The sequence below is a fragment of the Melitaea cinxia genome, chromosome 20 (genome assembly GCF_905220565.1).
Source record: "Melitaea cinxia chromosome 20, ilMelCinx1.1, whole genome shotgun sequence".
Taxonomy (NCBI): domain Eukaryota; kingdom Metazoa; phylum Arthropoda; class Insecta; order Lepidoptera; family Nymphalidae; genus Melitaea; species Melitaea cinxia.
The window spans coordinates 967,327-981,907 of NC_059413.1; the positions used below are offsets into that span (position 1 = coordinate 967,327).

Here is a 14,581-nt window from a genome sequence, read left to right on the forward strand (position 1 = left end):
TAAGCATTTAAAAAATGTATAATACTTATACATTTATATCAAAAACTTTCGAGTAATGTGGCGTTCAAATTTACTAATTTTTAATTAATTTTTTTTTTATTATTGCGTCAAAATTACGTTATTGAACATGAGTTAGCTTATATAAGCCTATTTATATACATTATAACAAAAAAAAAAATAGGATAAAGAAAGCTTATTTATTAGACTATATTAATTTATTATTTTTATTCAATAACAACGACTTTCTCGTGAAACGGTTTTGAGACGGCTTTGTACGGGGCTTTTCCATAGTGCGCTGGTGCGGTGCGGCTCCTTCCCTTTTCCTTTGTCTTCAGCCTCAGTCAAGTTCAGGGTGCGATTTTATTGGGGTCCTTGGCGTGGTGGACACGTGCGGTGCCGTTGTTGCTGGTGATACCACGTGGCAGGATTTTGTGGGATAGCTGCTAGGATCCCAACATCAATGAGCACGGATCAGCATCGGGATTCTTCTCTCTGGCTGAGATTTTTTTTTAACCCCGGCTGACATCGTAATGGAGATGGTGTCGTGGAGCTTGGACATCTGAACTCGAGTGACTGGTGGGTGATCATCCAGGGAGTTTCTGCGGAGCCTTGGTCACGGAGACCCGCTATGATAAGTGACCACAGTTAACCTCCAGCCACGTTTCAGAAATAATTCGAACCCACAGTGTAGTTTAAATTAATATTAGATTAATCAAAAATTGTATTTCGGTCTATAGTGTAGATTTAAAATAATTTCGGGTTGTGTTAAACTCGTTCGTTTAATCAATAAATGGAAGATAAAGTTGTTTGTTCATTCAAATTTGTATTAAGCTTAAAAGTGTGTTTCCTTGTATTAAATTACTTTCTACATTAGTCTAATTTAATTTTGTTCTCCAATCCAATCTGATTGCTAACTTTTTTAAATATATATTTACTTCTCTGTGATTTAGTTCGTCGCGTTAAGAAAGAATTAATATTCTCTTATTCTATACTCTTTTAATTTAATTACATTTACATATATTTATTACCTTTTTTTTTAACGCGCGTCAAGTTCTCGTAATGAGTGAGTTAGTGACTTTTCGATGCATTATTTGGACACCTCCTCACCATCTATAGAGCATACATTTTAAATTTCTAGTCTCTTACTTCAAAAACATAGGACTTTCATACAAACTTCCAACCCCCGTTTTATCCTCTTAGGATCGAGTTTCATAAAATCCGTTCTTAGCGGATGTCTACGCTCTATAAAGAACCTACCTTTCAAGTTTGTAGCTGTTATAGTTTCGAAGATTTCGTGATGAGTGAGTCAACCTACCATCCCCCGTTTTAACCCCAAAAGGGAATTGATTTCTAAAGAAACATTATTTGGACACCTCCTCACCATCTATAGAGCATACATAATTTCAAGTCTCTTACTTCAAAAATATAGGACTTGTTAGTTACTATGCTGTACTCTATTATTATTTAGACTTAATAATTCACACACTTTAATTTAAATCAATATTTATTGAAAAAAAAAGGAACACCTATTCCAGAAGCAAAATAAAACAGTCTAGTGCCTAGGTTGCTATCTCCGAAGCCGAAGTCATGAATGAGTCGGCGTTAAGGATGTATGTCTCACAAAGGTTCTTCTTTTCAAACTCTGCCAAGATCGCGGGATCTAGGTGGCGATTGACAATGTTACTGCAACTTAGATCTTCGGTAGCGGAGGCGAATGGAGCTTGTAATTCGTATTCTATAACAGGCTTCAAAGAGTATTGTTGTAGGTTTGAGGTCTTACAAATCTTGCTCGATCGAGGACGTATAAATATCACTTGAGAACGAAGTTGTCGAGGCTCGTAATTACAACGACGTACTTGCAAAATCCTTCCGCAAGCTGCTTTGATGAGCTCCTCAGTGTATTGATTTGAATGAACTACTTGACCTGATATCAAATTAACACAAGCGGTAACCTTTTCGTTCCATGTCACTTGGTTAGACAGTACACTGTCCAACTTCTCTGTATCTTCATCGTTTGTCAACAAAGTGTACATGTGACGAATGACAGCGTCCTGAAGCTCGTCGTCCGTTTTGTAATCTTTAAGGTTTTCTTCGAAAACCTCCTGTATCTCATTCGGGGTGCCGCCGAGACAGTAAACGGTACCAGTTAATCCTGAAAATATACAAGAATAAAGTCAGGTAAAAAGTAATTATTGTAAAATTAAGTTATATTTTAACTTTACCAACCTTGGTCTTCAAAGATTTCAGCCATTTTTAAAGCCACCATTACGCCGCTTTCGTAACCCAATAAATAAAATCCATTCGGTACTCTTGTTTTCTTTAGGAGGGTCTGAAATTAAACAAACATTAACTACCGTAGGACTAAGAAATTACACAGTTGTGGATGGCTCGACACTTATTTAAGCTAAGTTTTATTAATTATAGTTTGAATAGTTCAACAGAACATTTTAACTTTTACATATTACAGTGATGGTTCTTGAGGTGTAACCTAGTCGTGTGTCAGAGCTGACACGCACACTTTCATAATAACAGTCACCTTTGCGAATCGGTCAGCTATGTCCTGTATGGTCTCGTGCGGGTCGTCCAGGCCGGGCTGCATGACGAGTGCGGGCAGCTTGGAGCGCTCGCACAGCGTGCGGAAGCGCGCGTGGTGCCCGTCCGCGCCCGGGACCACGCACAGGTACGTTTGGTTTACGTCGAATTCGTCGTCGCGCTACGAAATTAATTATTGCCATTTATTTATTTATCGTTTCCATGAAGAATATTAAAAGTTTACAATAATACAGTAGTAGCAACTGAAATGTTATTGAGACAGTGCAGTGCAGGAAATATGTTGCTCAAAATCTTGAGCACTCCGAGTGGGGAAGTTCCACGACACTACAGAAGATCGTAGCTAAATAACGCTGCGTTCGAGCAGTGTTGTGTTTCTGTTGTAAGTAACGTGACCAGAGCTCCTGGGGATCGTGGGTAGGTTGTGTGACGTGCAAAACCGACGTTCTTAAAGTTCGATGCGTCTGGTGCTGCAGTTGTCTGTAGGCTACGGTGACCGCTTAGAATCACACGGGCCGTACGCTTGTTTGCGACCTAGTCGCACAAAGAAAATAAATAACTAAAAACCACAGGCTTCAACAATATTGAGTTATTTAACATGTTTGCTTCCAACAGCCTTATAAAAGGGGTTTTCAATGCGACTATCTGTTGCACCTCATAAATTTTTACTGGGTGTTACCAATTTCGATGATTCTTTTTAGCGCCTAAATTATTGTTGATAAAACGTTCCTATTATTCTTAATAATTTCTTTTTTAAATTTTAATTTAAAATTTGGAAAAAGCTGCACTTAAAATTTAATGTCCATTTTAAAACTTTTCAAATACTTGTACATAAATGTAAATAAAATAATTTGGATTAACGACTTCCTGTGGTGCCAAAGTGGTACAAACGATGTGTAAGGATTGTTTAATACTATGATATGTTTTACCTTATTAGAATTGCTTGTGAGTGTCGGTAAAAAGACCATCTCAGTCGTAGCTAGAAGCTCATCACAATCGATGTAGGAAATAAATGTCTCCAAGCCTTTGGGCTCTGTGAAGACCTTTTCTGACAAGCTTTCTCCTAAATCGATGATGCTACAAAAAATAAACGAATCTTGTAAGTCTTACTTAGTGACATCCACTTAGCTTTTGTTTTCTCTAAAAAAATCCAGAAGTCTGCTTTAAGTCTTAGTTCTATTTTGTTTGCATTTTTTAAGATCAGTAATTACTTCCATTTAATTGACTCTTTGCTTAGAATAAATATTTGAAAATAAACTACGTACTTTGAAATAGTCACCAGTTCTATTTCCTCTTCACTGAGCAATGTCAGCCAGACATCTCGCAAGTGAACTCGTAAGACTTCAAGTTTAGTGCCATCGACGCCTAAATCTCTCAACGTAGCGTCCCGTGGTGTATCCTTTGTGATTTGTATTCCTAAAATACACTCAACGCTCAACTAGGAATTACACTTGAGTTAATTAAATAATTTAGCGTTGATTCAGACTCCAAACACATACAAAAATGACCAGATAACGGCACACATCTGAATAACCAATACAAATATATACCATATGCGGAGTACGAACCCGCAAACGCTATAGCGTACAGCACTGGCTTGTGCCAGTGCTATGCGCTAACAACTTGTCAAAAAAAAAAAAAAAACGAGTGTGCTTTAAACCACACGACTAAAATAAAACTTCTTTATTTGCCCCTATAGTAATATATTAAATGAACCTAAAATGAGAAGAGAATGCTGGCTTGCTAACATATCATAGTTACCCTACAGCCAAAAGATCATACGCATCAGGGATGTAAAAAATTAATCTAATTTTACTGTTGTAAAAAAGTCTGTTAAAATATATTTTCGCTGGACTCGATTATTTTATGGAATTACGGAATGGTTGGCCTAATTAGGTCAGTCGACAAATTTTACCAAAAATAATCTCTTATTTATTAACAAATCCCTAATGCTGATTTTACTTTTCCCATTCCCATTACGGGGTGGCAAATTAAAATGACCCGGGGCGCTGAATCTTAAAATACGCCACTGCTAGAGAAATCGAAAGTAAATAAATAGATAATTACCTACGAGTGAAGCTACTTCATCTACTAAAGATGGACGAGTAACCTGTTCCACCGAGTGTACGACTACAAAACGCTCTTTGGAACACAACGCTTGTTCAATAGCATCAATTGCATCGAGTACTGAAATAGCTCCTTTAGTTTCTTTAACAGAATTCTGGAAGTATAAAAAAAGATGAGTAAGACATCATATTAACAGTTTCAAATTTTCTTTAGTTAAACTGCCCAAAAAACTGCAATAATTGTACAAAATTACGCTTCAAAAATTACATTTTGAAAAAAAAAGAGTCATAATAAATTGAATGAAACTGTACACTGTAAGCAGTCGTAGTACTTAATTCTTATTATTTACCAATTTCAAATTGGGTAACTTGATCGAAGTTACGTTTTCTTGCAAGTTTTTCCCAATCACATTTATCCAATCCTCATTTCCAGTATTTACTATTGCGAAGTATCTAAAACGATATTATAATGTCTAAATAAATCGTGAACTTAATAATAGTATGATTAAACGTAATTGGGATTATTTTCCAACCCAGTGAAAATATGACTTATACCTGTCGTCACATGTAGATCATACATGTAAGTGTAATACTAATTTACGTCAATTTGACATAAAAATGACTCTTCCTATGATATCATTGTGACTTCAAATTGACATAAAACTTGACTGCTGAATGATATTACACGACTTACATGTATTATTATTTTTTATTTTTTATAGAAGTAATGCGGCAAAAAAGCATACGGCTTATCTGATGGTAAGCGATTACCGTACATACAGACGCTTGCACCACCGGAAGTGTCACAGACCCTTTTCCGACCCTACCCCCAATCCACCCCTGGATGTGTAAATGACTCACTATGTAATATTTACGTGGAGTTGTGATGGAAAGTCACTGTTTTACGTGCAGCGTACATACCGAGTCTATCATTCTATTGCATCAGTTGTAAGTCCTTTATTTATGTAATATTGAGATAGCATATCCATGTGTCATATTATTTCATGTCTTGAGTGCTTTATTCACATAAAATTGATATAGCAAATTGGCCATACGATTACATAAGTTTCAAATGCTTTATGTACGTAACATTGACATATCAAATTTATCATATAGTTATTTACGTTCTAAGTCTTGTTTTTTGTTATTGATGGTGAAATATGCAAGCAATCTGTGAATCTTGCCTTTACTTCGTTTTCTCATCTAATTATTTACTTAAATTATTATAATAAACAATGGATCCATTTGATAAACGGATCTTTCTCGACCAGTATAGTGTCAATAAGGCAATATTGCGAGCAAATAGTAATAAATCTCGGCTCCTCAAAAGTAGATTTAAATCGTCATTTTACAATTATAATATAACTAGCTGACCCGGCGAACTTCGTATCGCCTAACACAAACTTTATCGTATGGTATTAAAGTTCAAATTGACTTTTAAGTATTATCACAAATCTTTTGTATGGGAGTATAGAAAAGTGTTGTTTTTAGACTTTTTCAGGAAATTTTAATTTTTTTTTTTAGAATTTTTCTCTCCGTAAGAACCATCCCCGTACTTCAAGGAATATTTTAAAAAAAGAATTAGCGACATCGGTCCAACCGTTCTCGAGTTTTGCGCTTAGCAACACATTCAGCGATTCATTTTTATATTATAGATTGCGTAATCTACGAATTCAATATAAATTTTAAAAAAAAATTAAATTACCAACAACTAACACAGTAATATCCCCTTTCACATTTACGTCTTACGGTAAATGATCATGAATTAAAGTCTAAATATTTATTGAAATTGAACAGAAGAGCTCGCAATAGCCCAAATGCTTACTTTAATGATGATTGTGACATGTGCGACGTCAATACTAATTGTTCCAAATTCTTCGTAGCACTAGCAGCTTGCACTTCCGGCGAAACTACGTAAAATATACCTTCAATGCCATTCATAGACTTATTTTTCTCAACAATAGTTGAAAGAGATCCCTTTAAAACGTTCTTGTTCAAAAATTCGACATTTATTCCTTGGGTTTTCCACTTGCTGTAAATTTTTAAAATTATAAATTTGCATAATTAAATTAAAACATAATATAAACCTGAAATATTAAGTATAATTTAAAAGTATTAAAGACCTCAAGTTAAATGAAAGGTAGTCCGATGGATTGGAACTAACTATAATCAGTTTCTTGGCTCCACGTTTTATCAATCTGTCAGCCAGATGGGTTCCTACTACATCGTTCTCTAAGAATAGTAATTGGTGAAGATCGGGTGAGCAGTTTACTCTGAAAAGGACCCATTATTTTACATTCACAGCAATAAAAGTAACAACTAGACAACGTTATCAAAAGAACTCATTATAATATACAATTAAATCAGCACGTAAAATTGAGAAAAAAAAGTCATAAATAATAAATTTTTAATTATTACCTTGTGCGCAATGAATACATATCTACAAGTAGGTACATGTTCATCAAGCATAACGCTATTCTAGCTTACAATAGTTTTAGTTTTACCGATGTAAGGCACAGCAGGAAATATCCTGGTCAAAACCTTGAGCAGCCCGACTAGGAAAATACCTCAACTTACAGAAGATTACAGCTAACATTCTGCTCTCATGCGTGTTCCTGTGGTGAATAAGGTGATCAGAGCCTCTGGGTCGGCAAATTGCTACTAGTTTTTCAGGCGTCTATAAGATACGGAAATGGCTTACCATCAGGCGAGTCGTGCACCTGTTTGCCAATATAGTTGTATAATAATTGTGTTTGCAGGCAAACGAAGAAAAACCGACTTCAATTACATCGACAAGTAATACAACGTAGATCGACGTATATAGTCAAGCAACTACGCGTTATCAAAGATTACTCAAAAAGTAGTTATCAGATCTCGATAAGATTTATACGTGACCACATGATAAACATCAGCTTTCGATTAAATTAAAAATTATCAAAATCGGTACACCCAGTAAAAAGTTATTGCGGATTTTCGAGAGTTTCCCTCGATTTCTCTGGGATCCTATCATCAGATCCTGGTTTCCTTATCATGGTACCAAACTAGGAATATCCCCTTTCCAACAAAAAAAGAATTATCAAAATCGGTACATCCAGTAGAAAGTTATGCGGTATAATACAACGTAGGTCGACGAAAAAAGCGTCAAGTAAAAACGCATTATTAGATATAACTCGAAAAGTAGTTGTTAGATCTCAAATAAATTTAAATGGGACCAATTGGCACACACCAACTTTCGCACCACCACCAAAATTTGTCGAAATCGGTCTACCCGGTCAAAAGTTCTGATGTAATATACATAAAAAAAAAAAAAAATACAGTCGAATTGAGAACCTCCTCCTTTTTTGGAAGTCGGCTAAAAAAGAGTTAAATCTTATAATGCACAAAACAAAACGCAACACTCACTGCGGGTGCACGGCGGCGGGCTCTCCCCGCAGGTCGAGCAGCACGCGGCCGCGGTGCCGGCTAAATACAAAGAGTTTCACCTTACAAAGCACAAAACAAACGCAGCACTCACTGCGGGTGCACGGCGGCGGGCTCTCCCCGCAGGTCGAGCAGCACGCGGCCGCGGTGCCGGCTAAATACAAAGAGTTTCACCTTACAAAGCACAAAACAAACGCAGCACTCACTGCGGGTGCACGGCGGCGGGCTCTCCTCGCAGGTCGAGCAGCACGCGGCCGCGGTGCCGGCTAAATACAAAGAGTTTCACCTTACAAAGCACAAAACAAACGCAGCACTCACTGCGGGTGCACGGCGGCGGGCTCTCCCCGCAGGTCGAGCAGCACGCGGCCGCGGTGCCGGCTAAATACAAAGAGTTTCACCTTACAAAGCACAAAACAAACGCAGCACTCACTGCGGGTGCACGGCGGCGGGCTCTCCCCGCAGGTCGAGCAGCACGCGGCCGCGGTGCCGGCTAAATACAAAGAGTTTCACCTTACAAAGCACAAAACAAACGCAGCACTCACTGCGGGTGCACGGCGGCGGGCTCTCCCCGCAGGTCGAGCAGCACGCGGCCGCGGTGCCGGCTAAATACAAAGAGTTTCACCTTACAAAGCACAAAACAAACGCAGCACTCACTGCGGGTGCACGGCGGCGGGCTCTCCCCGCAGGTCGAGCAGCACGCGGCCGCGGTGCCGGCTAAATACAAAGAGTTTCACCTTACAAAGCACAAAACAAACGCAGCACTCACTGCGGGTGCACGGCGGCGGGCTCTCCCCGCAGGTCGAGCAGCACGCGGCCGCGGTGCCGGCTAAATACAAAGAGTTTCACCTTACAAAGCACAAAACAAACGCAGCACTCACTGCGGGTGCACGGCGGCGGGCTCTCCCCGCAGGTCGAGCAGCACGCGGCCGCGGTGCCGGCTAAATACAAAGAGTTTCACCTTACAAAGCACAAAACAAACGCAGCACTCACTGCGGGTGCACGGCGGCGGGCTCTCCCCGCAGGTCGAGCAGCACGCGGCCGCGGTGCCGGCTAAATACAAAGAGTTTCACCTTACAAAGCACAAAACAAACGCAGCACTCACTGCGGGTGCACGGCGGCGGGCTCTCCCCGCAGGTCGAGCAGCACGCGGCCGCGGTGCCGGCTGGCGGCCTGCAGGCGGTAGGCGCGCGGCGCGAGCGGCGCGCTGTACGTCACGCGCGACAGCGGTCGCACGTACCCGCGAGCTATGCCTTCGCTCAACATGGCCTGCAATTTCTGCGATCCACAACGGTTTACAGTGTTTTACGGTGTTTCTTTGGTTAAAACATAATAGTTTAAAATAAACGTGTTATGTGATAAAAAAAAGCGTAACTCCGAATTGTTTAATACAATAAAATTCTGAAATCTAAACGTAAATTTTACTTGCCACTGGTATCGGCACATTAAAGGACGTGTTTTATCGACTACTAGTCGATAAAACTTTATATATAAAAATAATCTTCAAAGTGAACTATTTGGTTAATAGCAACATAATATTTTCGTAACAAAGCAGTGTTTACAAGTAGGACATTTTTCTTTCCGCCCGAAAAATATTTGTTTATGATTTATTATTTATGACGTATAATATTAGTAATAGGATCTGTACATCTACTGTGGCTAGAGTTTATCATGCACATAAGTGACGAATAGGCTTTAACAGCAGGAAGTAAAGACAGGGACACTATGGACTGTTTCATCTGATTTTTAAACCCCTAATTTTAGATTCATAATTACTTATAGAAATATGCCATATTATAAAGTTGAATTCGATGATAATAAAGAATAATATATTAACAACTTTTATCTGTTGGATACCATTATCCGTCAAATAAGGTTAATCAATCGGAGAAACTGGTCAGCAATACTGATCAGCGATACTGGTCTGGTCTTCGATAACTGTTATACTCTTTTTTGCATCGTGTTATGACTATTAATCTTAACGAATATTGCACATAGTCATTTTGCCCTTACAAAAAAAAAAACTTGATGACAATGTGTAAAGAGAAAGACCTACACAGAAACAGCAAAAGTGAAATAAATAGTTAATGGAGTTATACAAATTAATGGCTCAGCCTATTGCAGTCTACTGCTGGACATAGGCCATCCCGGTTTTCCGCAATCCTCATCAAGCCTGCTCAGGCTCTACACCCCACACTGCATTTGCCAAGGCGTGGTCTCCACTCCTGGACCCGTCTGCTCCAACGGCCGGTTCCAGTTAGTAAACAAATTATACAAACCCGGACACGTAAAATTTTGGTAATCGGAGAATGGCCTGCAAGACCTTTCTGTAACGCTCCTACGTAACGACGCACGCGTCTCGTTACCTAAACAAGCTGCGTCATATTTTGACTTTTTATTTTTATTGTATTTTTTTTCAGTGTTTATTTTAAGTTATTTTTGTGTGTTTTTAAATTTGTTTTAAGTTATTTTTTTTAATGAATGTATTTAAATGTTTTAAATGCAGTCCGTGACCCAATCTTGTGATGGCACGTCGAACACGACCCATACATGTACACAGTGTAACAAAACATTTAAATCTTTGAAAGGCCTCAACATACACGCTACAAAAACACACAGGAAATGTATTAGCCAAAACAGTACACCTTCAGACATCCACCCTATTATTTCGAATGCGCCTACTTATGTAGCCAACGATGCAACTCCTTTCCACACATATCTTAGCCATTTGAAAAATAGTATACCCATAGTTAAAAGAATCCCACGAGGAGCTCGAATAAAAGTTGCTACACATTTGTCACAATTAGCAGTCCTCAGTCAGTGTTCGTCTGATCAAGTACAGTTCAATCGTTCGCTTACGACTACCCCCGAAACAAAAATAAAAATGGTCAAATGTATAAAATGTACGAAAACTATTACAAAGAAACTACCTGGATTGCAGTGTGGCAAATGTAATAAGTGGTTACATGCGTTATGTGCCGGTCTTACTCCTAATCAATTGATCACCTTAAACTCCACCGAGGCTATTGACTGGAAGTGTAGAACTTGCGCGGAAGGTAAATCCAGACGTCTGTCATGTATCATGCCTGATCTCGAGGATGAAGGTGACGATAATACCGACCCAGAGTTTCTTATCCCAGACAACAATATAACGCAGCAAATATTACGGGAAATAAGAAATGAAATCAAGGGCATTGTTCAGTTTGAATTGCAACGTTCGCTTAAGTACTACTCTGACAAGATAGACGACTATGAGGAGCGCATGAAATTATATGAAACCAGGATCAAAACGGTCGAAAATCAATATGGTGATTTGAAAAATAATCTCAAAAACATGTCCTTAAAATATGACGTCCTTGAGGGGAAGTGCAACCAATTAGAGCAAGCACAACTATCCCAACAGCTGGAAGTCTGCGGAGTCAAGGAAGCGGAACGGGAAGATACGATGGAAATAATAAAGAGAGTGGCATCTAAAATTAACACTGACATCTCCGACGTCATCAAAGCATATAGGAAGAGGGTACCAGCCCACAAGCGTACTGAATCGAAAAGGATTGAATCACCACCCAACCCCATTACTGTTATTCTGAGGAACGGTGTGCGTAGTGCTTGGCTGGAAGCGAGTAAAAAGGTAAAAATTCTCAGCTCGTGATATAGGGACGGAAGGTGAACAAAATCTATATCTACGCGAGTCTTTAACACCGGCCACTGCATATCTCCTTTGGAAGACAAAAGAAGAACTAAAGGTACGTCATGGCTTTAAATATGTATGGTGCAAGAATGGAACTGTCCTAGCGAGGAAATCCGAAAATGAGAAAATAATTTCTTTTCACTCTTTACAACAGCTGGATGTGCTTACTCGTAAACTAGAACAATTAAATTAAATTATTTATATTTTAATATTTGTACTATTAATATGTATTTCCTTTTGTTTAAAAAAAAATGGATGACTTAAATTGTGACTCGAAAGAATTAACTTGTATTAACTTTAACGATTTTACAAATCAATTACCGAATTACGGCAAACCGCTATTGTTATTTCATGTAAATATAAGATCTACCCTCAAAAACTTTGCTGAACTCGAATACATATTATTAAATTCCGATAAAACCATTCATTTGTTGATATTAACTGAAGCTAATATAAAAGAAGACTGTGTTAATATGTACGAACTCCCAGACTACTCAATGTACTACGAACTTCGGCAATACAGGAAAGGTGGAGGTTTATTATTTTATGTTCACAATTCATTATCCTTCATTAGACATAGTGCTTCCTGTAAATACTTCGAATGTATTACTGGGGAGTTAATTCTAGACTTTAGTTATAAATTAGGAGTTTGTGCAGTCTATAGACCACCGGATTATAGTAAAGAAGGATTTATTAATGAACTTTTATCCCTTGTCTCAAAATATAACCCAAAAAATAATTATGTTATTATTGGCGATATAAACTTAGACATTAAAAAATATAGCCCTATTACAAATCTTTACTTAAACTCCCTATCCGAATTAGGCTTTTACTCGGGTATAAATCAATATACACGAATAGAAAAACGCACGGACATAATTTGTAAATCTTGTGTTGATCATGTTTTTATTAGAAATGTCACTAATTGTGAAATATATACCGGCGTTGTAAAAATCGTTCTAGCCGATCACTGCATAACTTGTTGTGCGATCTTCGACGCGCGGCTCGGTACCGATGATTCACGCCTGCCTCAGCTGTTTACGAGAATAAATAATAACAATCTGCGAAGCAGGTTGTGCAGTGTTGACTGGAGCAAACCGCTTAGTTATAGTGACCCTAACGATATTTATAATTTTATTTACAAAGAATTTAGGAATGCATATGAAATGAGTAAATATTGTGTAGAATATAAAAGCAAAAGAAACACTTGTAAATGGGCAAACAAAAAGTTAAAGTATATGTGTAAAAAACGGGACGAACTTTATAATATTTGGCGTGCGGATGAAAATAATACTGTAAAGAGATTATTATATAATTCGTATAGAAATAAAACAAACAAGTATACTCAGTTCATAAAAAATCGTAAAATTAAGAATGATATTTGTAAAAACTTTAAAAATCAACGAGAAATTTGGAAAATAGTTAATGATCTTACCGGAAAAATTGTTAAATGTATTGATGATGTAATTATTAAACATTTTAAGCAGGATCCGCTTAGTCTATCTAATAATTTTGCGACCGAATTTAACAATAATGTGAAAAGTATATGTATTGATTGTAATTTGAAAATGTTAAACTCAAACTCGTATGAGATAATACCAGAAACTTCAATCAGACTACAGCGAGCACGTGAAAAGGATGTTAAACGTATAATTTTGCTTATAAGTGACAGAAAAAGTCCAGGTTATGACGGAATTAGGGCAAGCGATATAAAATATACCTCCTCACATCTAGTACCAGTCATTACTCACCTCATAAACCAATGTATAGCTACATCAATTTACCCGGATATTTTGAAAATTGGCGTAATTCGGCCAATTTATAAGAAGGGAAAGCGTGACGATTATAATAATTACCGTCCCATCACTATTTTGTCATGTGTAGATAAAATTATAGAAAGGTACCTAGGGGATAAAATAAATAAATATTTAGCTCAACATTCAATCATTAATAATAAACAATATGGTTTTCAAAAAAATAAAAGCACCACCGAACTACTAAGAAAATTTACTAATGAAGTTAATACGCATTTGGACAAAAAACTTCACGTGCTCGTTCTGCTCGTAGATTTTAGCAAAGCCTTTGATGTATTAAATTACAATATCTTATTCGATAAACTTTCGCGGGGTGGTATACAGGGTCCTTTACTGAAACTATTAAAAAATTATCATCATAACAGAAAAACCACAGTAAGCTTATCTAAACAATGGAGTAACTTAATACCAACCACACGGGGCACAGCACAGGGCTCAATTATTGGCCCCACTGAGTACTTGTTATACGTAAACGACATGGTTAATATAATAAAGGAGGGCACTGTATACCAGTTCGCGGACGACACGTGTTTAGTGGTAGCTCAAAAAACAGTTAAACATGCCCAGGAAAAATTACAACATAATTTTAATCAATTATGTAAATGGGCACACGATGTGGGTCTGATAATAAACGCACATAAAACGAAGATGATACACATTCACTCGTCACACAACCAGACAGACATCAGACCTACCATCGTGGCTCACAGCCACTCTTGTTTGCACTCCTCATGCAGTCTAAATTGTTCGTGTGAAAATATTGAACAAGTGAAAACACATATGTACATAGGCTTAATAATCGATGACAGATTTACTTGGGGCCCGCATATAGATCACGTGTGCACAAAATTAAGATCCTTATTAAGCAAACTAAGTATACTCAAAGCCAAATTACCATACCAGACACTGCGGCTCCTATACGTGGCCTTGGCTGACTCGGTTATCGATTACGGTGTCAGTAGTTACGGTAGATCCTGCAGATCAAACTTGGAAAATATTTACAATTTACAGTTAAGATTATTAAAAACAATTGTACCTAAACG

General features: G+C 37.8%; 1 protein-coding gene across 1 annotated transcript in view; it reads right to left on the minus strand.

Moving 5' to 3' along the window:
- Positions 1 to 1,486: 1,486 nt before the first annotated feature.
- Positions 1,487 to 14,581, minus strand: part of LOC123663600 (fatty acid synthase-like) — a 38,621-nt gene continuing 25,526 nt past the window's right edge. Inside the window, exons 30-49 of the mRNA XM_045598272.1 lie at positions 9,139 to 9,311; positions 9,027 to 9,086; positions 8,915 to 8,974; positions 8,803 to 8,862; positions 8,691 to 8,750; positions 8,579 to 8,638; positions 8,467 to 8,526; positions 8,355 to 8,414; positions 8,243 to 8,302; positions 8,131 to 8,190; positions 8,019 to 8,078; positions 6,740 to 6,889; positions 6,442 to 6,648; positions 4,967 to 5,069; positions 4,618 to 4,771; positions 3,816 to 3,966; positions 3,480 to 3,627; positions 2,537 to 2,713; positions 2,227 to 2,329; positions 1,487 to 2,152 (exon numbers count right to left, since the gene is read on the minus strand). Of these exons, the coding sequence (XP_045454228.1) occupies positions 1,560 to 2,152; positions 2,227 to 2,329; positions 2,537 to 2,713; positions 3,480 to 3,627; positions 3,816 to 3,966; positions 4,618 to 4,771; positions 4,967 to 5,069; positions 6,442 to 6,648; positions 6,740 to 6,889; positions 8,019 to 8,078; positions 8,131 to 8,190; positions 8,243 to 8,302; positions 8,355 to 8,414; positions 8,467 to 8,526; positions 8,579 to 8,638; positions 8,691 to 8,750; positions 8,803 to 8,862; positions 8,915 to 8,974; positions 9,027 to 9,086; positions 9,139 to 9,311 (2,559 nt within the window). The 3' untranslated portion in view covers positions 1,487 to 1,559. The remainder of the gene's footprint in view (positions 2,153 to 2,226; positions 2,330 to 2,536; positions 2,714 to 3,479; positions 3,628 to 3,815; positions 3,967 to 4,617; positions 4,772 to 4,966; positions 5,070 to 6,441; positions 6,649 to 6,739; positions 6,890 to 8,018; positions 8,079 to 8,130; positions 8,191 to 8,242; positions 8,303 to 8,354; positions 8,415 to 8,466; positions 8,527 to 8,578; positions 8,639 to 8,690; positions 8,751 to 8,802; positions 8,863 to 8,914; positions 8,975 to 9,026; positions 9,087 to 9,138; positions 9,312 to 14,581) is intronic.